This window comes from Pseudopipra pipra, chromosome 5 (assembly GCF_036250125.1).
Source record: "Pseudopipra pipra isolate bDixPip1 chromosome 5, bDixPip1.hap1, whole genome shotgun sequence".
NCBI classification, from domain to species: domain Eukaryota; kingdom Metazoa; phylum Chordata; class Aves; order Passeriformes; family Pipridae; genus Pseudopipra; species Pseudopipra pipra.
Genome location: NC_087553.1, coordinates 9,736,825 through 9,764,460, shown reverse-complemented (window position 1 = coordinate 9,764,460; position 27,636 = coordinate 9,736,825). Strand labels below are relative to the sequence as shown.

At 40.1% G+C, this 27,636-nt stretch overlaps 1 protein-coding gene across 1 annotated transcript; it reads left to right on the top strand.

Annotated features, from left to right (window-relative positions):
• Positions 1-4,933: 4,933 nt before the first annotated feature.
• Positions 4,934-12,941, top strand: RERGL (RERG like). The gene is made up of 5 exons (XM_064654386.1): positions 4,934-5,020; positions 5,127-5,183; positions 7,559-7,632; positions 9,496-9,644; positions 10,768-12,941. Exons 1-5 carry the CDS (start codon positions 4,969-4,971, stop codon positions 11,048-11,050), a joined length of 615 nt encoding a protein of 204 aa, XP_064510456.1. The 5' UTR covers positions 4,934-4,968; the 3' UTR covers positions 11,051-12,941.
• Positions 12,942-27,636: the final 14,695 nt, after the last annotated feature.

Below are 27,636 nucleotides of genomic sequence, written 5' to 3'. Positions count from 1 at the left end.
TAAAAATAACAAAGTGTAATCTTTATGTTGGGATTTGGGTATAAACACCCTCTGCAAGCATTTAGCCTTGCAACTCACATTTTGCTGAACTTGGATTAGGTTAAGGGTTTAAAGCTTTCTGCTTTCTGGTAAAAGGCTCTTATATGAGACTCAAGGAAAGCAGAATTCTGTCTAAAATTAGGATTTATAATAATTATATATAAGGAAGTTATATACCACTTAAAATCCCTTGCCTTGTCATTAACACCTTAATTATTCAAGAAGCATTTTTTAAAGCTTCCATATGGCAGTCCAAGCCATATGAAGAGACTATTTTCATGCTTCAATATTTGCATTGCAGTGAAATGTAGAGGTCTTTATCATGGGCCAGTCCCTTCATAGTTATACATTCAAAAGATAATCTCGGTCCCAAAGTTGTGTAGAACAGAAGTCAATCAAACAGATTGTTTAGAAACCAAAAATCAACTTGACGTTTTACCTTGCAGTCATGTGGTGTTGGTGTGGGCCTTAATCAACCCAAAATACACTGTTTACCAAGAAACACACAAGTCTCTTTAAAGAGTCTGAGCATAATGCAGAAATGCTCAAGCCTAAATGCCTCAGTTTTCATTCCCACAATACTGACCATATACTATTCCCACTAGACCATGAGGTCTCCAAACTTTCTCCCTGTCACACTGTCCTTACTCCTAAGGGTTATCAGCTCAGAGTCATATTATTAGCCTGCAAAATCCTTCATGATACCCTGGGGGATAGGCAGTTTCAGACTCTGGGAGAAATCTGTAAGGAGCTACGAAGTTTTGTTTTTCACATCCAATGCGACTTTTTTTGTGTACTAACAGTACTTTCTCATAGATCAAATCTGTAATTTCTGCTAAAAAAATCCCAAACACTTTCCCATGGCCAGCAAGACAAAATTTCAATCACTTATAACAACCTACCTCTGAGTGCAGTTTACCATTTTTAGGAGGAAAATGGCAGTTTTGATCTATTTACGCCACATAAACAGAGCAGATGGGATTATGCTCTGTCATGTCTTCTTTCCATCATGAATAATACCTTTGAGTATTCCACGGAGGAATGTACCCATGTCTATAGATGATGAAAATATCACATTCAGCTGAAAATCCTGTTGTTCTAGTTTTGTTAGTTTTGTTGTGGTTTTAGACATCTACTTGGCCAGTTCATGTGCTACGGAAGCAGTCGGAGTAGCAGATGTAAAATTTAAAGCACTCCACCTGAAGGTATGGTGGAAAGTGGGCTTTAAAAGACAGATCTTACCTGGAAGACATTACTCCATAAGCCAGAATGGGACTAATTCTGCAGGGATACAAACCTCAGCAAGTTATAGAAATCCTATACCATACAGAGCAGGTACTTGCTTCAGCCAGTGGTTCCTAACTGTGCTTTTTGGATTGAAGCATTATTGTTGTTCACAAAGTACAAATAGTAATATACTCTCAATTCCATCTTCTTTCCAGCAGCCAAGCTGCATGAAAAAGGCTAAAATGGAAAGTAAGTGTTTTTCTGATGTTCATTTTCTCCACAAGCAGTTTTGACTCTCAGAGATCTTGGCATCAGGCCAGAGATGTCCCAATCTACAGAACTGGGAATGAAATGCAAAGTGACCACATTTGATCAGTGATCTGCAAAACTCTGAAAACTTTTAGCTTAAACAATTCAAAATCAATCATCTACCACGTTCCCTAAAAAAGGGAATTTTATCTGGTTAATCATTTATTTCCATTGTATCTATTAGAAGCTCACTGCTTTCTTAGCAGAGTTTTACACATGTAAACAAAGTTTACTCACTTGTTGCTTGAGCAGCACAGAGTTGACTCATTTTTGACCACCAGATCTGAACTCACACATAAACTTCTGCTCCCTAGATAGATGAACTGTTTTGTACACACCTCTACCCTTGCAGAGACACTTGCACCCACGGGTAATGAGGGTAAAACCATTCCAGAACAGACGGATTTGGCACTGGAAGGAACTGAAAGTGGCAGTTGTACAAGCTACAGGTAAGGACAGTCAACACTAAAATGAAACAAGAGGCTGAGGCAATTTAAAGAGGCATTACTACTGTATCTACCACAAACTGTTATATAAATGCCAAATCTAGGCAAATAATCCATTAAAAAAAGTATGCTTGCTTTGCATCATTTCTTCTAATACATGAAATGTTCCTTCAGGCTTAATGCAAATCAAAACATTTCAGTAAGATGATCAACAAAAGTTTTCATTGCAACTTGAAATGTCAAAAATGGCATTGCTTAGAGAGGTAAGCAACTTTTGCTGTTATGTTTTGCGGGGGTGTTGATTTAAAAGAAATTTGAGATTTGTCCTCTGTATGGGAAGAAATTAAAAAGTATCTCTGTGAATACACTTGCAAAATGGAAATGCAGCAGTAATAGAAGAAAATGGACAGAAAAGTTTATGAATAAGAATAAAATTAAATGATTTAGAGTGGATGTTCAGGAGTTCCTTACATTATAAATTTTCTCAATTCCATTTAGTTCTGGGAAGGGAGGGAAAAAGACACTCTTTCAGAAAAGAAACATTCTCATTGCTTAATTTTCAATTAAAACTTAATTTCTCTAATGCTTCAAGTTATATGCATACTGAATACATACAACAAACCATCTCAGTCTCCTTAATAAACTTCTTTGTACAACTAAAAGAAATAAAAGTGCCAGGCAGTATATTCTTTAACATGTGCAATACCCCAATTTGGTTATCACATCTGCTGTCCAGGTGAGGGAAGTGCTCATGTGGTTAAGTCCATGCAGTGGGAACAGGAGAGCTGGATTCTATTTTTCCCTTTGCAGAGGGTATAAAATAAAGAGTTTGGACAATTTACATCCCAAATACAGTGTTCTGTTTCCTAAAACACCTGCATGAAGAGCTGTGCTGGCCCACCATGCCACAGGGGCAGGAGTCAGTGCCAGGGAGGACTACAACAAGCCAAGGTTGCCAAAAAGGAACAAGGAGTAAAAACAAACCAGGGAGAAGAAAAAGCCATCCTGAGGAGTGCATCTTGAGCCCACTTCAGACGAGTTATCCTCTGTTTTCCTGTACCATGGGCCATTATAACTGCCTTAATCAGCCTTTCCATGGCATAGTCATAAACTGCACATACTTCAACAGGAAATAAAGGACATTCCTGAGCTGTGAGACAGCTGTGTTGAAACCTCACACTTCTTAAAAGAAACTTCAGAACCATTTATTTAAATCAGCTGCAAAAAAGCCGCATCCTTGATAACGCACGCACATGGATAAGCAGGTTTAGACTTTCCTCTTGCAGTGGTTTCAACGTATATGAAATAGCAAAATACTAAATCGTGCCAGTTACACCAAATTGACTCCAGCCTAGTGATCTCAGCATCCTGCTATTTAAAAAACAAATGTTAAAATAGCCAAAGGTCAGACTAAAGTTCTTTTAGATATTAACTTTTGTCTCGTGAGTGAGCAATAGCAGAACAGGACAAGGAGGAATGGCTTCAAACTGAAAGAGAGTAGGTTTAGATTAGATATTAGGAAAAAAATGTTTACTGTGGGGGTGGTGAGGCACTGGGACAGGTTCCCGTGGATGCCCCATCCCTGGAAGTGTTCAAGGCCAGGCTGGGTGGGGCTGGCAACCTGATCTGTGGCAGGGGAATGGAACAAGATGATCTTTAAGGTCCCTTTCAATACAAACCATTCTATGATTCTCTAAAAAAAAACCCAGATAAAGCAAACTAGAGGTATCCCCTGCTCACACCTCCAGCCATTAGCAACTTTTCAGTCAGGGACTTTGGAGTCAAACTGCATCTGCCTGTTTATTCTTACATATGTTTTCCTCCACTAAGCATTTCCTTCAGCTGTAACCAATACCTCGTCTGTCTATTTTCTTGAGCTCATGTAAATCTGTTGTACCTGTAATACCTCCTAGCAAGCAAACTGAAGCAGTGCTTTATTGAATGATTTATATGATGCACAACAGTTCCATCAGAACAGGGTAAAAATATCAGAATAAATAAATATATTCAAGTTATATAAACAAAGTAAAATAGTCATGAACACAGTAAGTATTCAAGTTTAACAGGGATTTTAAAGCAATCTGTTGTTCACCAGTGGACTAACTAAACCTTTGCACACACCTTTTATGCACTTTCAGAAATAAATAGCCATTAGAAGGATCTTTAGGAGCCTCAAAACAGAGGCACAGTAGACTCAGGGTGTCTTTCTGGCAGGGTTAGCCTTCTCTACCTCACCTTCCACGTTATATTTTCTTGTTTCACAGGCACGTTATATGCCTCAGCTGAACAGCACACAACACAGAACTTAAATTTAAATTCAACAAAAACAATCATAGGCATAAAAAAGGCAGGCCCGCAGAAGTTTTTGCAAGATCAGAGGTTTAGTGAGTGATGAGTTTTGAAACACCAGACAAGCTCAGAACACTAATTTTTAGCAAATTACCCCAGAAAGCACTTAAAATTAAAACCCAATCCTTTCGGTTTGTTCACTTTCACACTCCTGGTACAAAACAGTGACCGCCTGCAAACCAAAATAAACAAACAACGCCCGCAGCTGGAGAACGTCTTCTCCTTTTCTCTTTCCTTTTTCTTTTTTAGTTTCGCCACCTTTCTTCCCTGTTTTCCCTCCAGTTCCTAACCGCACTGAGGGGAGGAGGAGAAGGAGGCGAGGGACCCGCCAGCCTGCCTGGGAAGGTCGGCAGGAAGGCGACCTGGAGGAAAATTTGCGCGGCGGGGGACGAGCCGGAGGGACTTGAAGAGGAGGAGGAGGAGGAAGGCGCTTCTCGGAGAAGCTGAAAAACACCTCCCCCCCGCAGAGAGCTGTGGATTCCTCGTCGCCGGCGGGGCGGGGGAGCGGGCAGGAGGTGGGATGCTGGGCGGGATGCGGGGCGGTGTCGCCGCAGGCACTTTAAAGCCGCGGCACCGGCGGGCGCGGGGTGGCGGCGGCATGGCCGAGGTGAAGGTGGCCGTGCTGGGCGGGAGCGGGGCCGGCAAGTCGGGTAAGGGGGGACACCCAGGGAACCCCCGGCCTTGGCCGTACCTCGGGTTTGGTGCGGGGGGGGCGGCGCGATCCCGCTAAACGTGGCGTGTGCTTCCCTCCCTTAGCGCTGACCGTGCGGTTCCTGACCCGGCGGTTCATCGGGGAATACGCGTCCAACGCCGGTGAGCGCCGCGGGACGGAGGGAGGGAAGGAGGGCTGGGAGGGGGATCCGGGGGGGATCCGCTCGGGGTTCCCCCGGGGAGCGCAAGACGCGGCGGTTCGAGCACTTATTTGATCGGGAAATCGGGTAAAAGCGCGGTTTCGCAGAACTTTTCGGGAAGATTTAAGTTTCCGCTCGGTTTTCAGCGGGAGGTCCTGGCTAAGCGTAAGCTCTGAGGAGGGAGAAGGACGAGCGGGGTGTCTGTGCAGGGATCGCCCCGAACCGGGGAAGGGAGGATAACCGGACTGCGAGTCCGGTCAAGTGAGGGTGGGTTATAGTCAGCTCAGTCAGAGAGGAGGTGAAGAAAAGAGACAGACTAGGTAAAAAAAAAAAAACAAAAACCAAAACAAAACCAAACAACAAACCCACCCCCAAAACTATTCTATTGAATATCTGCTCTTCGGCTCCAGAGGAGAGGTGGAATGGATTGTTTATCGGGCACTGGTGGTGAATCAAAGCATAATGTGAAACCCCCAGCGAAGCAGGAATGCGCTGGTTAGATTGCTTTGTGGAAAGTCTCGCTGTACAGAGGACAGAAGGTCACATTCGTGCCAGAACTAATATGCTGATCCTTAAGACACTTCTAAGGTCTTGGGAGGTGGCAAAGCAGGACTCGAACTTTCACATCCCGGGTAGAAATACTGTTTAACTGATACACAAGCAACTTGGGAAGTGTGCTGCCACCCCAGCTGATGGGCATGAGAAGTCCCAAAACTTAATATGTCAGAGAGATTGCTATCTGCCTCCCTTTCCCTGCTGAAGTGGAGGAGTCTTTCCACATTTTTTTTTCATGGGGATCAGAGTAGCTTCCAGTGATCCACAGATAAAAAAGAAATTAGAAGTACTAAACTGAATTGCATTAAATATATCAAAATTAATTTATTATGAAGGGAGAGTTACAGTTGTATATTTGTGCTCTACCAATACTTGTTACAATACAAACACAGACTGAAAAGATAGTTTGTGTCCTAGCTGGCTGATCTAGGTCTGTCTGAGCTGTCACATGGAAGTTGAATAGTGCTCTCTGTGTTCCATGTGTGTGCCAAGCCACCTGCAGCTAAAACCAGGTTTCCCTGTTCTGAGCCTCCAGTACTGCAAGTGTCAGAACATTTTCATTTGTTAACAAATGTTTGTTGTAAGATACGTTCAGCACTATTTCTAGAAAGGAGGAAGGGGGAGGGAAGTGGGAATAGGGGTGGTAAAGATCGTACCACTGTTAGTGGAGTCAAAACATTAACTAAAATTTTGTTTAATTATGGAAACAACCATAATAAACAACTTAAGGGCTGCAGATTTTATTTTCTGAGATGCTTGGGACTGATAGTTCATCATCAGATGAACTCTTATGATAGGCATGGAGAATGCTTAAGATTAACATGGTCCTGAGCTGAAGATGCTGAGTTCCAGAGATTATAGACCTACCCTTCATTACACAGTTTTAATTGGATTTTCTGTAGGGCAAATACCAGTTCATGTCTCTGTAGTTCAGAAACTGAGAAGTTATACTGCAGAAAGCCTGTTGACAACTAACTCAATGAACACAATCTGGTCACACTTGCTTAGAACAGGCTGCTGGTGAAAAGAATAGTGATGGTCTGTCTGCAATAGTGTTCCCAGTGTTGCTGGTGGAGAGTCCTAAATCTGAGAACTGACACTACAGAAATATTTTTGGGCTAGATCCTAAGGACATGATCCTGTAAATACTGTAGGTCTAATGCTGCCTTGTATGAGAACTCTTAAAGCACTAGATGTCTTGGTAAATAAACAGTATTGCTCAGTAATGGCTTTTGTGCAGAATCAGAACTACAGATAGTCTGGCTGACTACTTGCATAATCCTGAGCCTTAGTATCAAGCTGAGTGATCAAGAACATTTAGCTGATTCTGAGCATCCCTCCATTTTAGAAGAGGAAAACTATGGTCTGAAAGTATTCATTGCACCAAAACTTTGATGGAAGCACCAAATTGAAGTGGTGTTGGTCTGCCCAAGGGGCTGGTTGTTGCAAAATGAAATATGTTTCTTTCCAATGTGTGTTCAAAAAAAGATAAAGCAAACAGCCGGTCAACAACACTGCAAAAAAACCCCACACCAACAAAATAATTAAAAAAAAAAATCAAACAAAAAACCTCTTCTAACCCTGAAAACCCCAACAAAGCCAAACCCCCTCCTCACCTGCAAAAGAAACAAATCACAGACAAAACCCCTTGAAAAACCAACCAAACCAAAGAGTACTCATGTAATCCTCAGTATTATCCAATGTCAGCATTGCTGCCTTTTATTTTCACTGTCACCCCAAGTCACTAACACTGATTTTCTTTGGATACTGTCTATCTTTTAGAATGCATCTACACTAAACACTTGTGCCTGGATGGGAGGCAGATACACCTGGAAATTTATGACCCTTGTTCACAGGTAAGAATTGGTGGGAGGGGGCAAAGAAAGGCTGTTCTTTATTCTGTCTGTGTATATGGTAAAAAGGATTGAGGGGTTACAAACTTCTTGTCTGCTGTTGGAATTTTTCCTTTCCTTTTAAAGACTGAAATTTTATAGTTGCTGTGGCTCAGACCTGCTGAGTACTTTCCAATTTCATGGAAGAAGCCCTTCATTGTTTAGATTTTTCGTAAATGCCTTTTCATTTTGGAGTTTTGCTAACAAATAACTTTTACCACTTTTGCCTTACTTAGGTAGATACAGAGATAGGCTATTGGGTTACATGCAGTTTTCTCAAATACTGTAAATGGATGAAATTTTATATAGCTTACAGTTTATAAAGCAAGCAGTTTATACTAAATGTCTGCAGAAATGGTCAAAGAAGACATTGCTGCTCCTCTTGCTAGTGCACTCTGAGCTGTCTTGTACAAGTTTTTACTGAGGAACAAGGCCTAACTTTAGCTGTTTGCTGCTTTATTCCCAACTTCTTAGTGCCTGCACAGGAGTAGGTAACAGGCAGAGCCAGTATTGCTTTTCTCTGACAGGACTAGATGGGTTTTGGAGGTCCTGTATCCCATGAGAGATGGGGAAGAAAAGCAGGTCCCAAGAGGAGACCAGAATGGGGAAGGAAGTGGTGCCATTTTTGTTTCTGCTTCCTGAAATCTTTCAGCTCTCTGAGGTTTTCCTCTAGTAGCTGGATACCTGTTGTACAAAGCTCACTGTCCCTTCATCCATCTGAGAAACAGCTGTGACACACACACACGTCACCATTCCCACTCCTAAATGTGCTGCACAGTCCCCACAGCACTAAAAAAACCTGTTGTATTAAGGATGCTGAAGTCTTCAGACAGTTCTGGAAACTTGTTTCATCTTTCTCATGCATCCCCTTTCACTGCCACCTTTCAGTTACCATCCCTCACTGTAAGCTACAGCCTCCCCACTGGAGAATATACATTGCAAGTAGCAAAGTACTAAACTAGCAAGGGACCAACTTTAATAGTCCTCAGTTTACTATTCAAGGTGGGTTTTCCACAGAGCAAAAGTCAATTTTTAATCTTTATTTTTTTCCTGATCAGCTTCCGGTATTTCATCCATTTTGGGTCACATGGTTTTGCTAGCTGCAGCCAAATCATCTATGGGGATAAGCTAACTTAAAATAGTTTTGAAATTACATTCCTTTGCTTAATAGGACAGTTTGCAGCTGTTGCTTTCTGGAAATCAGAAGTGCGACAGTTTCTTGCGGTGAAGGGACTCAAGGATTGGTATAACCCCATTGTCACTAGAGCAGCTTTTGTCACTAGTTTGTTTTAAACTCAACTGCAGATTGATGGGAGATTTTTTTCTAGCTGTCTCTAGAAATTTATCCTCTGGGTAGTGTTTCAGACTTGAACAATTCAATGAAGAAACAAAGCAAATGAAGAAACCAAGCAAATGAAGAAACCAAAGAAAGTCATTAAGCTTAGTGTGGTCAGAATATTAGATACACGTAAACCAGAGCTATAACCAGAAAATGCACAAATATCAATGGCTCCTGTATGTTTCTTTCACATGTAACCCTGCAGAATATTCAGCATAAGCAGTGGCTGTACAGGTTATGCAATTTTACTGTTTAAAAAAAGCATAAATTTTTCATAATTTGTTGGTAATCCAAAGTGCTGTCTTTACTGATGGTTATATATTAGGCTTTTAGAGCAGTATTCACCTGAATTTGATAACAGTACCTAGGCCTATTAAATATCCTTTGCAATAAAAGATACAACATTCTCACATTCAGAGTGACAAAGAAAATGCTCTGATGTGACAACAGTAACATTCTTTTTGCATGTGAATTTGAACTTCTTTCAGCCACAGCAGGGGAAACTCTCCCTCACAGATGAGCTCCACTGGGCTGATGGATTTATCATTGTTTATGACATCAGTGACAGAGCATCGTTTGCATTTGCAAAAGCATTGCTGTACAGGATCCGAGAGTCTCACATAGGAGTTTGTAAAAAGTAAGTGGCATTATTTTTTTTTCCCCTCAGCAAACATAATAAAGAGCCAAGAACGTTTCTGTGAGCTGTAGGCATCCTAGTAGCAATTAAAATCCAGCAGCATCCAAGTGACATAATGCAATGCCAACAACAAGGTACCTGGAGGTAAAATGTGTGGCAAATTGCAATCTATTTCACTGTATCCTATGCCAAGTACATCAGGACTTTTGTTTTTCTTTCTTACAAAATTGCTATTTAAATAATTGCCGTAAATCTCTCTGCTGTGATTTGCATGGCTATAAAGCTGTCAGTCAGTCTGTGCTTTTACTCTCCCACTTGATTACTGAGGGAGATGCACCTGTGTGGGGGTTGAAGGAAGCATTTCCCAACATATAGGAGTCTGATACCATGAATGTCTCCTAAACTGCCTTTAGCAGTGACACTGACATTACTTGTGCACACGGGTAACCATGTGGTAAGAAACAAACTACTTTCAAAAAGAACCACCAAAATTGCAAGTCTGAGTACATGTGGTGGTGTGTATTCCTGCATCTGTCAGCTGAGGTGCTTTCTAAACAAATGAGAGTGAAATCCCTTTCTTATATCTGGAGAGGAGTAAAAAACCAAAACACTTTCCTCTCTGTTTTACTGCTGAAGTTTCTTAATTTTCTCTGAAAGGAAAAAATTTAGCGGAGCTTGGAATTAGGTTTCCTATGTTTTCTTCTGAGCTATGCCACTGACACTTGGTTTGTCTCTTGGACTCTATTCTGTTACCTGCAAATGGGGATAATGATCAGCTTGCTTCTTTGTGAAGTCCAGGTGCTGACAATATACTCAGCAGTACAGAGGATGAAAACAGCAGTGGATTAAAAATACATTAATTCATTGAGTAGAGGAACCAAAATGAAAATGTACTGATAGAGAATAACTGGTCTGGAAAATTCTTTGACATTTGACTGTGGCAAAGGGAAAACCAGAACTCTGGCAGAGTTGGGGTGCTGGTTGGTTCTTTGGGATTTTTTTTTTTTTTGCAATGCCAATTATCTTGCACATAGAGACTTTTCATACACACCTGAATATAGCACAGCATACAGCACAGTATTGTGATACATCTTTTCTCTAATTGGAACCTTTTTGATTTCAGAATGGTCGAGTCATCTATATTTTTGGTTGGTAATAAACAGGATTTATGCCACATGAGGGAAGTTGGCTGGGATGAAGGACAGAAGCTGGCAATGGATAACAAGTGCCAATTCTGTGAACTGTCTGCAGCAGAACATTGTCAGGAAGTTGTGGCAATGTTCACGAAAGTCCTGAGGAATATCACTTCAAATTTCAAAGTGAAAGAAAAGAGACGACCGAGTGGATCAAAGTCAATGGCCAAGTTAATCAACAATATGTTTGGAAAGAGAAGGAAATCTGTGTAAAAGATGGTTAGTCTTGAAGTAGGAATAAGCTGAAATAATGGAGCAGAGGCAGCTCTTGGGATTCAGTGAATTTCCTCCAAAGGTTGGTATCTGGAGGAGTAAGACGGTAGAGTCCAAAGGTGGGAGATAGTATGGTCAAGTGAATGGTCTAGACCTAGAAGACTGACCTTCTATTTCAAGTCCTACTCCAGATTTACTGTGTTTAAGGCTGTGCCACTTAAACCATAAGCTGCTCCAGAGGAGAGTTTGATTCTGTATTTATTCAACACCAACATGGTCTTGGGTAGAGCTTCTAGGTGCAACTGAAGTACAAACAGTTATTCCACAGAATCACTTATTTGGAAAACATCGTTGAGTCCAAACATTAACCTGACACTGCCAAATCCACCACTGAACCATGTCCTTAAGTGTTCCATAATTTCCGATAAACTCAGCCTTGCTGACCAAAATCTTACTTCAGAATTCTGAGAAGCAGTTGAATTTTTTGTGCAAGAACATTTGCACTGAAGAAAAGCAAAATGCTGTAGCTGCCTATGATAATGTGTTTGTATTTCACTGAAGGAAGGATGGCTTAGAGCCTTGTGTGCCTAACACCTACTGAAAGTCTTATGAATTAAATGCTTGGTCACCATCTACAAAAGTTATTTACCTGCAAAGCTGCCTTGCAGAGGCACCAGAAGTAGGAAAGCAGATATATAAAGCAGTATTGTCTCCTGTTTTGGTATCTTTTTTTTTTTTTTTTAATGAGTGATGAAAGAAAGTAGAGAAGGTTGGGAAGTGTGGGAACTGAAATGTTAGTGAAATGTTAGTCAGTGAACATTGGACTGTTTTGGCAAGGTGGTTATTTAGTGAAATAATTTTACAGCCAGGGACAGCATAAGGCCAGGGCTGATCCCTTTCACAGCACAGTTTTTGTGAGCTTTAACAAAGTTTCATTACCTGTAAGGTGGATGTGGCTGTTCAGTTTTAGATGGGAGCAGAAGCTTGGAAAGCACGTAGACTGGTAAAGAGCACGAGTTCTTTAGGATGTCTGCCTGGATTTAAAGGTCAGCCTGCTGGTAAGAGCTGTGCTCACATTGAGTGTTTTTCCTAAGGACTGATGTCTTTACAACGAGTCATCACTGTGGTATTGAAATGCCACTAAGCACTATGTTAGCTACACATTTCAAATGTGGATATTAAACATCAGATGGGTCCAAATGTGTTGTCAGTTGACATTCAGAGCTCTTACTGTAGACAACTAAATAAGGGCTTAGCCCAGCGTGTTTGAAAGTGCTGTGCTCATGCAGAAATTATGAAGGGAAGTGATCTGAAGGTGAATTACTGCCTCCTGCCCATTCCAGGGGACAGCCAGGATTCAGTCTTTGAAAGTTGCTGAGTTGAAGCCTACCTCTGCTCTGAAATTTTACCTGCATTGAAACGAGTAAGGTTACTTTGATTTTTGAGTGTTCACCCCCATAAGATGGCATAAGAAAGCTATATAATCTTAACATTACTGTTGTAAAATAATACTGAAGTTTGTTTTAATAAGTTTTGACAAAAGATCATGTCCTTTTTTCAAGGAAAAGATACTGTTTATTTCACTTGTTATAAGACTACAAATACAAATATTGGAATATAGTTCTCAGTTGGCAGGCACAGGGTTGCTTTATTTTTATACAGATGCTGCTCTGCAGTATCAGGAGCAGCGTATTTAACTGTATTGTCCATATCTATGAAACTGAACTTGAAGACTACTCATGTACACCCTTCAGCTTTCCAGCACACACGGGATTCCAGAACGACTAATAGACTGTTGTAGCTGTATCTCACCAGTTCTGGCATTGCCAGATTTGAGAACTCTTATTTGTATTTACTGCTCCTGTACTAAATAAACTGGATATAAGATGGATGTACTGATGTGGTTTTTTTCCCCGCCTTTACTTCTATATAAAGCTACAGACTTTTGTTTTGACTGCTGTAAAATGGAAGCGCCATGCAGATCTGGAATTCAAATTAGAGAAAGTAAATCTGGGAATCAGACACTTGGCATAATGGTGAACCTCTGGCTGTGATTCCTGAACACAGTGAAGAAGCCTTCAGGTACCTTTATGCAATGAAGAGTAGAGAATCTTTTAAAAACATTCTTTATCCTTTAAGAATCAGTCAAGACAGCTACGGAGAAGCTAATTAGTTTTGCTCATACTAATGGGAATGTGGACTTCCAGACAAGTGGAACCTGTAGCATACCACATAGCCTTACTTCTCTTTTTGTCTAGATGGGGTGAGTGTTGGAACAGAGAGTAGCTGTCTTCTGACCCATGTGCTAGGCTGTGCTCACCTGGAAACCAGCTGAAACACAGGATGCATTTAGGCTTGAGCGTACCAAAACACCCACTATACACAAAATTTGATGTTCTTAGCATCAGGATTTCACTTGTCTTTTATTGCTGGTAAGTGCAGATGAGCAAGAGAGCCAAATTTTAAAGCATTCTCCCATTCTAAATCTATTTTATTAATATTTTTTAAAAGCGAAGGCCTTTAGAAAATACTTAAAAGACCAATAAAGACTGATATATATATATATATACACATATTTTGCTAAGTGCTCTTGCAGTTTTAATACTGAAGGTAATATGTTAACTGGTGCAGCCACATTGCAGACAAAAAATCAGCAAGAACGCTGCTTGCATCACACAGTAAATGATGTAAGTGATGCTCACCCCTGACAGTGACATCACCTAGAGCATATCAAACTCATTGAAGAGTGTGGAAAGGCAGCTATTTGTGTTGCCACACATTGCTTCAGCTTACAACCCCATCCTTTCTCTCCAAAAGATTTTGAAATTGCCATATAAGAGTTAAAAGTTTCTTGTTGTCACGCCTGGAAGTCCTTGCTTATATGAACTTTATAGTTTCAGTAAAATTTTGCCTCAGAAAGGCACTCGGAATTGATGCTTTCTTCCTGCCTTCAACTTGTTTTTACTTCAGAAACAGTGACATAAAAGCAAGGAGATTCTACTGAAATATGAAGGTAATAGCCCCTGGCTCCCAAATGCTGTCTCTCAGAGAGGTTTCAGGGGTTTTTGAAGCTATTTCTCACTATAGTTTTGAAATAAACAGTCAAGACTATCACCACCTCAGCTTCTTTTCCTGCTATTATGTCTATGCATTGAACTCTTTTTTTTAAATCCCACTATAGTCACATTCCCAACAGGGCAGAGGGGAAAACATCACAGAAAAGCTTAAACCATGATACTCCTGAAAAAAAGGAAGAGTTAAGTGCAGTATTGAGTAAACCAACCAAGCTGTTTCTTTCTAATATATTTAAATCAGGATAACAATAAAAAAGGTGGATCAGAAGTTTTGATGCTGTGCTATCCTCTGAAGATAAAAGTAACTACCATAGATTTTTTAGCCCATTGCTAAAAGCTGAATTCTGAAGTGATGGAAGGGAGAACATAGAAGTGCAAAGACCTTGTGAGTCATGTGGGGACTGTCTTATTGCTTTCCTTTGTATCTGACTACACTGCTTTGAAGAGGGAGCACCAGCAGATACTTGAAGATATCTGATCCTGGCATTCTGTCCATCTCTGAGGCAAGACAGAGGGGTGAATGTTGTGATGATGGCTCGAATAGTTCTGGTGTTTTCACTGACAATCAGACCCAAATCATTCAGTGGTATTTTCAGAGGGTACACTGTGAAGAAGAGGAACATGAATATCACTCAAAGCAAAGCTAAAGTGCAATAAATATCCAAGAATATGTTAATTTTCCATCAGGATGCCTGTTGGAGCAGCTGCTTTAGGTTAGTGAAATTTTCATTGGTTATGGATAGAGGTGGAAACTCCAGTTCTGATTAATAAGCTGGAAAAGAATCCCTGCCTATCCACTCTGAAGCAAGAAATACCCTAAATAAAAATAATAATAATAAAAAGAGACAGATTACCAAACTACTGGATAATCCAGAGCAATATTACACTGTATATTAAAAATGAACCCTCCACCTCCTGTCCATAGGAACACAGGCCTCTTAATAGCCTTAACCTGCCCATGGGGAATAAAAACAAGGAGAAGCTAAATTTTGATGTGCTGTTCAGCAAGTTTGAAAAGCAAAGCCTTTGTTTGCATGCCTAAAAGTGCACCTGAGCACCTAACTGTCAACTTGTATTGTTTTAAAACTTTGACTTTTCCATAAAGAAGCAGTGCTGTAAATGCCAAAGTGTTCTGTTGTGTTGGTTTGGTTTTTTTCTTTCCCTCCCACAATTGATATTATGTGAGACAGGCAGACTATTCTGGGTAGAAAGTTATTTTTAAACAGACATTACTCTTTTCCAGAAACAGACTGTAAATTTCTGTCATCTTTTAATTGCTTCAAAAGTAAATTGAGTCCCTATGGTTATATTATTAATATCCACGTTTAGCCCTATCTACTTGACACGACTTGAGCCCTTTACTGCTACATTCATTTATTTAAGACTGGCTAATCTTCAGATATGCACTTAATTACAGTTGAACTCTGTAAAACATCCAGAGTTTTTCCAGGGAGGCATCTAACAGTACAAAGAAATACGTACCACAAGCAGGACAAGTGAACAGAGCTGTTACCACGGGGCTTCAGCCAAATTATCTAAACACTTCTGTCCCCTCTGTTCATAATCAGCAGCAAAATGGCATCATATCTAAATTACATAATGCATTTTACTGCTTGAAATAAATACAAAGGAAGCAGAAATTGAAAGATCTGACCTTAAAACGACAGGCATTTTGGTATCTAGTGAAAATTTTGTTTTTAATAGACATAACTTTTTAAATAGGTTTCACACAGGTTTTTGGTTGTGGTCGACTTTGTGGGTTTTGTTTTGGTTTAGTTTTGGTTGTTTGGTTGTTCAGGGGTTTTTTTGATTTTTGGGGGGGGGTTTGTATGGTTTTTTTGTTTTGTTTTGTTTTGTTTGGTTTGGTTTGGTTTTTTTTCCCTCCTAGAATAAACTTTATTTTAAAGATGCTTTGAGCCCCTGAAAGTTTAGCAATCTTTTGGCGAATGCCTTTTAAAAGTAACTCGCTACATAGCGCTGAGAAACCCGACAGCTTTCCTGCTTCCAACATCTCCCTCTCGTGGCGTTTTCCTTACATTTCATCCCTCTCTTGAGCAGCGAAGCCTTTTGGCTTCTCCTCAGCTTGTAGCATCAACGTTAATAAATCCAAGAAAGCTGAGCACAAAGTACAGATGAAGCCCAGCCTGCCTTCCAGTACTATAAAGTTCTGCTGTCGATTATTCTGAGTTTAACAATGTGACATCTCATAGGCTTTGTTTGACAGTATCCTTATTAATAAAACTGCAGATGTTGATAAGGTTTTTCTCACGACTGACACTTCTGAGCTCAGCTGTTTCACTGAAATAAAGTTCAGCTATCTTGTCTAAGGTACTGAAAGGTTTCCTGTTAACACACTGTCCATGCATATTAATATCCTCAGGAAGGGCTCGAAAGCTTCTATCACGTTCCCAGCTACACCTATTGGTCTGATAAGAGGTTTGACCTCCACCTTGTCTTTTTACAGTTTCCTTGTAGGTATTATCCCCAGAATATGACAGAGAGTCATGGCAGGGAGCTAAGGTAGAGCTAGGCAAGACTGTTTCTTCTCTTATCTGCAAGCTGTAGTGCAAGGTCAATCCTTACATGAGCAAGGTGACTTTCTGGAAAGACTCCAAGGTCGGGTTCACCCAGCCCAATACAGAGATCTGCTTCTAGATTCCCATCTCAGCCAGTTGCCTTTCTACCAAACAATTTACTTCATCAGGGTGATGCCTCAAATGATGTAGATGAATCTCTCTCTAAAAGGAATTAAACTCTCCACCACCTATAAAGGTAATTAGAGTTGAGGATCTCTAAAGTTGGGTGAGATGAGTCATGTTCCAAATATGGCCTCTTGGGGCTCTTTGCCTGCTACTCTGTCCTTCATCTTCAGCACTACAGAGCCCATCTGTCCTACTTTACAAAGTCAATTGAGTCCCTATGGTTAGACAATTAACATCTAACTTGAGATGACCACTGGGTCATTTAATACTAAATTTATTTCATATGATTGATCGGAGAGCTGGGTTATATTTGATCCCTGCTGAACTTCACGAAACACCCTGAAATCCAACTGTCACACGTTAAATTAATGGATGAACTGGAAATGAAGCTGAGGATGAGTTAACTGAGTACTGCCACAGACTGCTTCCAAGCTAGCTCATTTAAAACTAACTAGCAGACCTTGATGCTTCACTGCAGTCTGCAGGAAAGCCATATTTTAGATGCTTGGCTATGGTAACTCCAAAAGCCTAAGGTGGAGCAGAAAGTTAAATCAGGTCTCCTGACTCCCAAGCTGGTGATTCAATTAATCGGTTGTTTTCTGACTTGGAAAATATGTTTCAGCAATTTGTGAGTGAGCAAAGCTATTAACTCACTTTGTGACTTATTCTGATAGCAATTACCAGCCATATGGAATGAGCCAAGCTCATTACTTGCAAACAGCATAAAATCTCTGCATCACTTATGCCTTGATGCTGTTGCACTTCCTCCTCTTTGCAACTGGAGGATTTTGCACCAAATGGCTCTAATCTTAAAATATTTCATTAAGTGGGAACTTTAACTATACAACAAAGTTGTTCATTGAGCTGTTTCCTGTAGACCACTTGATGTGAGACCACAGTCACACATTCCCAGTACAACACCACAGTAGCCAAACAATAGTATGAGAAGCCCAGAAGCATGCATGTTCCTGATTCCCGTGCTGAAAGTGCTAATCTGGGCCTTTGTGTGATACTCTGAGACTTTTAAAATGAATTTTAGGGGAAGGCAATGCACTTTGAAACTATACTTCCTCTGTCAGATTTGACTTACAGGTTCAGAAAGGTGCTGGGGGAGAATGTACTGACAGGACAGTTCAGGAAAAGTTCAGTGGGTATCTAGGCTGGAATCTAAGCTGAATCTTCCACTTTTCTTCCCTTTACACTGTTGAATTTGTAAACTATAACAGAAATTGCTTCATAGTTTCATCCATGTGAGATATCACCAGGGCAGCATCTTTTACTTTGCAACAAGATGGCTGTGTGCAAAAAAAAACTAATTTAAAAACAATTCTCATCTACAATAATAAGTACTAAAAATGTCTCTTGCTGACATATATGTAGGCCTCATTCTTCAAATTCTCTGCCTGAGGAAGCCCTCTGAGTGAGCTTTCCTCCTTATTAACCACGAGTCACATAGGTAAAGCTACTTGTGTATAAGGGTTCTTATGATTGCTGGGCTGATCTAAATGGATGCACAATTATATGATTAAATACAACAACATTTTTTACTAACTACATATAATTTTGGCTGTCACTCAGAATTCAATTGCATTAGATGATTCACTTAATGACTGAGGTAGTCTGGGATCTGTCCTATATAGACCTTAGGGAATACTGCAAATATTGAACTGAATCACATAACTTATCTTAAATGCAAATGGGAAAGCTTTACAAAGAAACTAATCTATACTCATCTTTTACTGTATTTGAAATCTCCTTCTGTTTGCTTACATTTTGAATCTTTAATACAGATTTATAAACAAATACTGTTGTGCATGGAGCTGCATCTCTGAGTGTACAAGGTTCATGCAATTAGGCCTATGTCAAAAAAAAAAAAGGCCAGTACATACAAGTTTGTCTGTCCTGAATAGTCCAGTCTGGCTTCACACAAGTTAAACTGATTTTTTCCCCATATAGCCTTTTAAACAGTGCCTCCGAAGAGATTTTGTCTGTACTGCTGCTGTAAATCTCTAGGAGTCACACCAGCTCTTCTCAGCTTAGCAAGTTACTCTTTCTCCTTTATGTTGTTTCCTCTCAGTCCAGCTTCAACCTCTGGATCTTATTGTGATGAATTTAGTAGCAGACTCTGATTACTAATACATAAAACAGGTATAGGACAGTTTATGGTCATGCCCTGATCTGTTTTTGATATCATGCACTGATATGTGTCTGGGGGGTGGGAGGCCATGGGAGAAACATTTCCCTCTCTCTTTTCTTTCCCTGTGCACATGCAATAAATCTGCTCTGTTTTTGGAAATCCATGCTAACGTATTCAAATACAGGTACACCCATTCAAATACAGGTTTAATTAGGGCAACATATACAACACTTTAAATGTGTGTATGAGCACTTTTGTCAGGCACAGCTCACAGGATGAATAGCTAACACAGACCATCTGTTGGAACTCCTGCGTTTCCAGTTTGGCCACAGAGTACAGACACCTACATGCAGAACAGGAGAGAGAGAGATGCTGGTCTAAGAGAATTTATGATGGTTGTTCCTAAGAGGACACCATAGCCAGTAACATTCCTCCCTGCTATTAACAGGTATTTTTATTTCCTGCTACCCCAAATAGAAGGACTGGTTTTGCACCAATTGGTTTGTTTTGCTAACTAGGTGATGCTTTGTGACAAAATTGCTGTCCAAGTAACACAGACATATTCCACACGGGCCCTGTTGAGAGTCATGTGAAAACTGACCTAAGCTAAATTTTTAATGAGCAGGTTAGGAATTGGAAGCAGTGCAGTCCAGTCTCACCTGTACTCTTCACAGCAAGTGGGCACTCCCTGGACCGGGAGAACATGCTGATAAATAAAGCACTTGTCTCACTGGCTTTGCCACGCTATTCTGAATGTGCCATTCCTCCAGATCCACAGAGCTACCTTGTACCTTTGGAAGGAACATGCACAGAACCTGTGGTCCAAACCCTCTTTTTCCCCACCTAACTCCCTCCCTTTGCCCAGCTGACTAGAGGAAATGCAAGCCTCTGTTTTTAATTTGATTAAACTCAGGGTCAAATTCTGCTTGCTGTTACTCTGGAACAAACACAGAATGACTTCAGGTTTACAGTGGTACAAGTGAGAACTAAATTATGCCCTGAAAATTCATTTAAAAATCTTTCAGATGCTTAAACAGATGGATAAATCAAGCACAGATTCTCAGGTCAACCTCTACCAGAAGGCATCTCTCATCTGACTTACGGTGGAAGTAAGATGCTGTGATAGCAGCTAACAATAGAAAGGGAGTTACAGTAAGGGCGGGGAATATTTTTCCTTACCAAATTCACTTGATTTAATACAAGGCTTGAGAAATTAATGGTGGCTTTGAGTGATACCTGTATGTTTTATAGGTTTATAAATTGATCGTAGTAAAATCTTATACATCCTATATCACTAGGTATTGTTTCAGCCTATTACAGGAGATATCTATCTAGAGTTGACTGAATTGTATTAATCTGATCCTAGTTTAATGATGCCTTAACATTTTTATGGGAGAATTTAATGTTTGCAATATCCATGTTCCTTATTTGAAAGTGTGACTTATAGGTTCTCATCTTCCTTAAATTATGAAATCCTTCAGCTAATAAAGGAAAATGATTATGGTTTGCAAAAAAGGCAAAGTCATTTAACAATCCATATAACTGTCTATTGTAGGTCTTTGCATAATAATTGTAATTTAGCTATTAGGAGTTCTAAAGGCAGTTATCAGTCATATGCCGCAATTCTGAGGAATAAGTGAAAACTCAGATTATTTAAGGGCTTTGTACTTTCCAAAGGGAGAAAAAAAAAAAAACCAACAGAAATCAATAATACTTTTAGTAATGAAAAAAAAATGTTCTACTGAAATAACCGGTTGTTTATGGCAATTTTTCTAACTATCCAATACTAAAATCTTCAGCTTTCCCCCATTTCACTGTCATAAAATGATTGTCATTTTACGCAGATACTTCTGTGAGCAAGGAAAGCCAAGCTAGGAATTGAACCTGCAATTCTTGATGCCCAAGATTTCTCATTTTCACCCTAAGTATTTGAAAAGAGATGAGTAAAGAAATCAAGAGGGACTGTAAACCTAGAGAATATTTGTTTTTCAGTTGGAAATGATTATCTGAAGTTGGCTTTTTATCTAGGATATATCTCGATTATTTCCTTCACAGATGATGAATCTGCACACTTGAATCCAGCTCAGCTAACTGCATATGCCTTTCATATTTCTTGCAAAATGTTCAAGTCTCTGCAGCTGTAAGATTTTCTTTTAAGATCCCAACCCTCCTTCCTCCAATTCCCAGCTGTCCCCAGGAAGAGCTGTACCAGGGGGGTAGACACCTGGCTGAGGTGGCCACCTCCACCTCAGTCCCTGTGAAGATTATGTGACAAGTCTCCCTAGAAGACATTTCCAGGCACGAAAAGGAAAAGAACATGAATAGAAACACTCAGTTTTTAACACAAGTTAAAAATTGTTCCTGATCAACCTGATCACTTTCTGTGGTGAAACCGGTGTCTGTGTGGACGCAGGAGGAGCAGTGGATGCAATTTACCGTGAGTTTTGCAAGGTTTTGACACAGTCAAAAGCACATTGGAGAGAGGGACTGTACAGGAGGACTCTGGATGGTCAGTCTCAAAGGAGACTCAGTGGTTCAAAGTCTGACAGAGTCTGGTTTCTACAGGCATTTGTCAGGGGATGATACTGGCACTGACACTATATAATGTCTTCATTGACAGCCCCTGCAACAGGAGAGAACCCACCCTGAGCAAGCCTGACCCCTGAAAAGAGAGAACCCCAAGGGCTGGGCTAACAGGGAGCCCCACCAGTTCAGCAGCACAAATGCTACAGCTGGGATGCAATAGCTCCCTACAACAGGCTGGGCTGAGGACTATGCAGGTGAGAGGGCAGCTCTGCAGGAAAGAAGTTGGTTGTCCTGGTGGACAAGTTGAAATTGAGTCAATTGTATGTTCTTGTCACTATGAATTCCAACTGCATCCTGGACTGTGTTAGTGAGAACAGAGCAGATTAAGGGGAGAGGAGGGTGCCCTCTACTTGGCACTTGTGTGGCTGCTTCTGGAAGACTGTGCACTTTCTGTCCCTCCAGTGCAAGAGGAACAGGCTGGAGTTAGTTCAACACAGGGCTATGATGATGATTAATAAAGACACACGACGTGAGCAGAGGCTTAGAGAAATGGGTTTATTCAGCCTGGAGAAGAGAAGGGTGAGGTGGGATTTTATTGCCCATTTCAACTCCTAGGGTAGCTGAACAGCCTCTTCTCAGAGATGCACAGCAAAAGGACTTGGGTCAATTAATACAAGTGATAGTAAAGAAAATTACAACTGGATATAAGAAAATAATTTGATTATGGTTTAAACCTTGAAACAAATTTTCCAGAAAGGTTATGGAACCTCTGTCTGTGGAGATGTTTAAAACTTGACCAAAAAATGCTCTGAACAACTTGATCTATGTCTGAGCAACCCGGTCCAGTGGAAGATGTCCCTGCCCATGGCAGGGGGGTTAGACCTGGATGATCTTTAAGGTCCCTGGCAGCCTAAGCCACTCTATGATTCTAAAGTTAGCCTCAACTGGAACAGGGACTGGACTAGATGACTTCCATCTCTCCTGTCCAACTCTATGATTCTGTCACATACATCCTCTTCCTTTGCTCACCTCTCAGAGCTGCAGTGGGGACAGCACAGCTTCCAGGCTTCGAGCTGCTAGGAAATTTCTACCTTCTAAAAGAGAGCCAGTGAGCTAGAAGGATGCTTTCTTTGGACTACCTGGTTGGACAATGCTAAGAATCATTGCCAAGTTGTTATGAATAGTCATGGAGACGTGTCTGGCCATATGGCGGCTACAAACTTCTTCCTCTTCCTTGCAATATCCTGTTGTAAGGATATTTCTAAAGAATTTCAGAAGTTAAGATGACCAGATGAAAATTATCTAAATAAATATTTCCCAAAACAGTACAAAACCAAGAATAGCTGGAATACCAGTTTTTACATAATGTTCAAAATCCAGTGTGGTGGGATAACTCTGCCTTCACTTCGGCTCTGACATTTGTCATCCTAACACAGTCTTGCCCCACTCCATTTACATTTGGCATACAGCATATTTTTTGTACCAGACTCAGAGATCAAGACACAAAATTGACAGACATGCCAGGTACAGAGCTAGTAACAGGCACTGCAGCATGCAGTATATAGAATGAATGCAAATCTTGACATTCACCACCTACCTATAACACAAAGCATGTTATAGGTCTAACAGACCCAAATATAGTCCAACAAAGACATACTTTGAGTACCTCCTTTACACCCTGTATTTACTGTAGTGCTGACTGTCTGTTGTCAGTAAATGCTGACCACCTTGCACACCAATTGATTTCTGTAATGACAGGATCCATTCTTTAGCAGGATCTGCAGAACATGCTGAGAAAACAAGTGGTAATGGCCTGACAGAAAATGCATTACTTCTTTGAATTGCTCATCTTTAATTCACTTAAAATAGGTGTAAAACACACAGGCAAGTTAAAATGAAAGAGATGCCAGGTTAGTAAAGGTGAAGGAAAAAAAAAAGCTCTTTTCATGCATCCTGTGGATGTTAACTCCTTTGAGAAAGGTGGCTTTGAAGAGTCAATTAGTTCCTTGCCTCTTAAGAATTATTTCACTTATTGTTACAAAAGAGCCTGATCTATCTCTTTCAATGGATATTCTCTGCTTACATCAAATCCAGAAATGCCTTTCGTAAAAGTGTTCTGGATGTTGTTTGTCCTTAAGAAAGCCAGAGCATTAACAACAAAAAAACCCCAAAGAACAGAAAACATTTTACTTTGAAATTAACATTTAAACTATTTAAAAGAAACAGTTAATGCTGTCTGCGTGAGTATTAAGAAATAAAACAGTTTCATGCCTTTGATAAAAGCATGATTGCAGTTTAAAAAGAAAAAAGGGCTCTTAAAATGTCACATTTCTATTCAGAAAAAGCACTCCCAGTGACTTCTTAAAGCATATCAGCCCTTGCTGCTTCAAAAGAGCTTTTGTAGGATCCTCAGACAATTTAAAATGACATGGAGTTCTCAAGTCCCCAGCATATGTGACAAGGACACAGACAGGCACTTCCACCCACCACTCATTTCTGAGAGGAGTCTTCCAAATTGTCCTTTGCTGTACTCATTTTTCATAAGCCTCTGTTCACCTGCATTATTCTTGTTTCTTTGAATCTCATTTTTTCCCCTCTCAGATGACTAACAGCAGTATTGCCAGCAAAGGTGTCAGCACTAAAGAAATTATTGGTGGCGCAACATCTAGAGAACGTGTTATGTGAGGTTTAGGTGGTGAGAGACTCAATCCCAAGGTGCTGGAATCACTTTCTCTGAACTGGTATAAAGGTGCTGTGCCTTGGCTTGCACAATCTCAGGTTCAGTGAAGGTTCACAAAGAGCCACTATCTTTCCTTCAGCTTTATGGAAAACTATATCTGGGTTTCAGTTGGGCTTTCCATTAGTAAGCACTGAGTAATTAAGGTTAAATAATGTTCATAGTTATTTTTACCTTATTTACAGCATAATAAGTAGTTAGAGAGTGCTGCTGAATGCACATCTTACAACCCAACTGTTCTCTGATTTAGGCTAATATAATACACCACTGGAGGCTGATTACTTCAGATAGTTAAGCCATAAAGCTCCATTTAAATATGACTAGTAAGAAACTGGGCTATTAATAATAATTATTGCAAATGTCACTGATTTCAGATTATAAAACTTAATAGCCTATCACCATTAAACATGTGCTTTCCATAATTACAGTGTGTACCAACTTGATTCTTGATTCTGTCTTTGTGAATCACTTCTCTCTTTTCAAAGCTCTTCTTTAAAGAAGAAAACAAGTGTTTTCCACACAGCTGGGGAGAAGCTGAAGTGAAGAACCCTTTTTCTGTTCAGGGCTTGGGGCAGAAACAGAAGTCTAAATAGTTTCCTCAACGTAAATATCTGTGTTAAGCCTTGACGTGTTGTTTTTCTTTCTCGGACAAGATTTACAAAGCAAAGCATAAAGCGTTTTATGAAAGATGTTTTGGTCAGTTCTTGTGATTCTGTAGTCTGAACTTAAGTGACAGGCTTTTAAAGCTGGATAGCCTGAGAATGCAGGATGGATATGGCATTTGGGCTACATTTCATTTCAAATCACAGCATAGGAATGTGTAATTGGACTGATCAGGTCCTGTCAACTGATCCTTTCTCTTCTTCCTAATTTTTTCTTCCAGCTTCCTCTAAGTTACACAGATGGGTAGGTAAAGGTGAGCCAAAATAAAACATGAGAATGTTAAATTATGGACTCAGTGCTCATCCTAATTTCAAGCTTATAACAGTTCTTGAAAGAACAAAAAGTTATGACAGGAAGATTTTTTTTTCTGTTTTCTGACTATTTATAGGAGAAATATCTAGAAGCTCTAGCAATGGGCAGAGAAAGAGAGGTGGGAAATATACACTAGCTGTTGGACTGTGCATCCAGGTTCTGGCAATCAGGAAACAAATTCTATATAAAAAGATAAGTGTTTCAGAAATTCCTGACTTCATGGAAGTCCAACACTTTTCAAGTGACTAAGTACTTTATGAAAAGGGGGATTGGCTGCTATGAAAACCTCTTGCAGTGAATCCCTTCCAGCTATATGCCTCAGTTTCTTATTTTGCAAAATTTCTGTGCTACTTAAAATGTTTCCTTAAACAAGGCTTGGAAACGTTTGGCTCACAACACGCCTCATGTGTACGAACAGTTGCCATGTTATTGCTCACAAAATTGGCAAGTTGTTTATATAAAATAAATGAGGCTCAAAATTATACTATAAAGACAGAAATACCTAAAGCCATAGTGACATTTTAACATGGAACAGATGCCTTGACAATGAGCAAAGCATCTAGAAATCAATCCGAGGGGCCTTTAAGTAAATAGCTGAGTTTGTCAATTTAGAACATTAGTGCACCTAGCAAATCATAGCTGCTAATGTCAACATATCATCCTGGTGCAGGGGATATACAACAATAAATGAGATGGTAAATATTTTCTGAGGAGAGGTCAATATTTGCTATGCTTGAAGCTGTTTAATTCCTCAAATCCATTAATGCTTAAATGGCCAGAATACAGAGGTGCTCTAAAGCCCTTGCAGCTTCCTGCTAACTTTGGATGGAGCTTGGGTACAGAGCACCTTGCAGGAGGAGTCAACATATCTGATACAACATGCAGACCTTTATAAATCCAAAGTTACCAATAATTTTTAAAATTAACCCCATATAGAAAGGCTGAAGACATGACCTGGGAACCATTTCTGATCTCTTTTGGGGGTTTATGTACAGTCACAATAGATTTTGTGGTGGACAGTGTCCATCCACAGGGAAGAATCTTACTTCAATATAAATGATGAATTGTTGTTTGGGATTTTTTTGTTGGTTTTGGGGCTTTTCATGGGTGTGGAGGTTCTTGGGGGGGCTTTGATTTTTGTTTGTTTTTTTTTTTTTTTTAGAGGTTATCTTTAAAATTCCTGCCTGTAGTAAATTACATGCAATTGAAACAGAAACTGTGACTAGATTATCTGGATAGGATTATGTGACATCTTGCCTTTTAGGATGTTTTGTGGGGTTAGAGAAAGTACTATCACCAGTATTGAAAGAATAGAACTTCCAGGAAACTGAGATCACTTACTTTAATGAGAAAGAACAAGTTTTTTGCAAGCCACATTTACAAATTCATGAATTCATATCCAAATATCAATCACCTCAAATTATCAGTATGCTCGTATTTATAAGCATAAGCCCATGTCCTTTTCATAATCACAGAAATGTATTATATTAGCAAAAGGAATTCAGATTTAGAGATCTGGGTTTTTTCAGGTAGTTTTCTTTTCCCATCCCAATAGAGTTACCAATAATAAAAAGATATAAAAAGTCAGCAGTTATACCCAGGTAGTAACTCAGATCTTGAAAGAGCTAGTGATACAACTTCTTCATGTCAACTCTTTTGGGGGAGGCAAAGTGGCAGCAGGGGTTGCAAACTGATATATGGTTTGCTACACTTTTCAGGAGACTTGATTTGCCAAAGTACCAAACGCTCGTCCTCTGAAAAATCTGTCTCAGACTGCATAATCATTATCTCCAGTAACTTTAGAAAAATACAGCTCAGTGTCATATATGAAAGTCCAATCTAAAACTTGTCATGTTTTCATACATTCACTTGCCAACTATTCACTCGGTCCCGCTATTTTCTTCTGAGTTATTCTCCTCGCCAGCGAACACCACCAGTCGTGTTGTGGAACACCACAGGATATATTTCTGACTGATTAAGGGCAGACATGACTTACGGGAAGGGAGATGAGCAGACTCCTGTGGGCTGGTACGATGTGCCAGCTTTGTCACTTCTAGTTGTTGGTGTGTTATAACTCAGACTTCCCGTGAGGACTCAGAAAATGTTAATACTCAGTCCAACGGCTCAACGCTGTAATCTCCTCAGAGAAGTAAACAAATTAAACTGAAACAGAGAGAGACTGACCTTGGATAAAGTTGCTTCAGCAACCTGTGCTGCTTTTTACTCCCAACCTCAGCTGCCTTGCCTGTCCTTTTTCTGGCAGCCCAGGGTCCAGAGCTCAGCTCGAGCCTCCAGCTGTAGGGACGGTGCGAGGAGTAACAAGTGACATTAAGGTCCTGCACACAAAGAGCTTCACAAACACCCTTCCTCTACTGTTTCAACACAGCTTTATCAGAGCAGGAGCAAAACTCTAACAGAACATAAGCACAGTAATA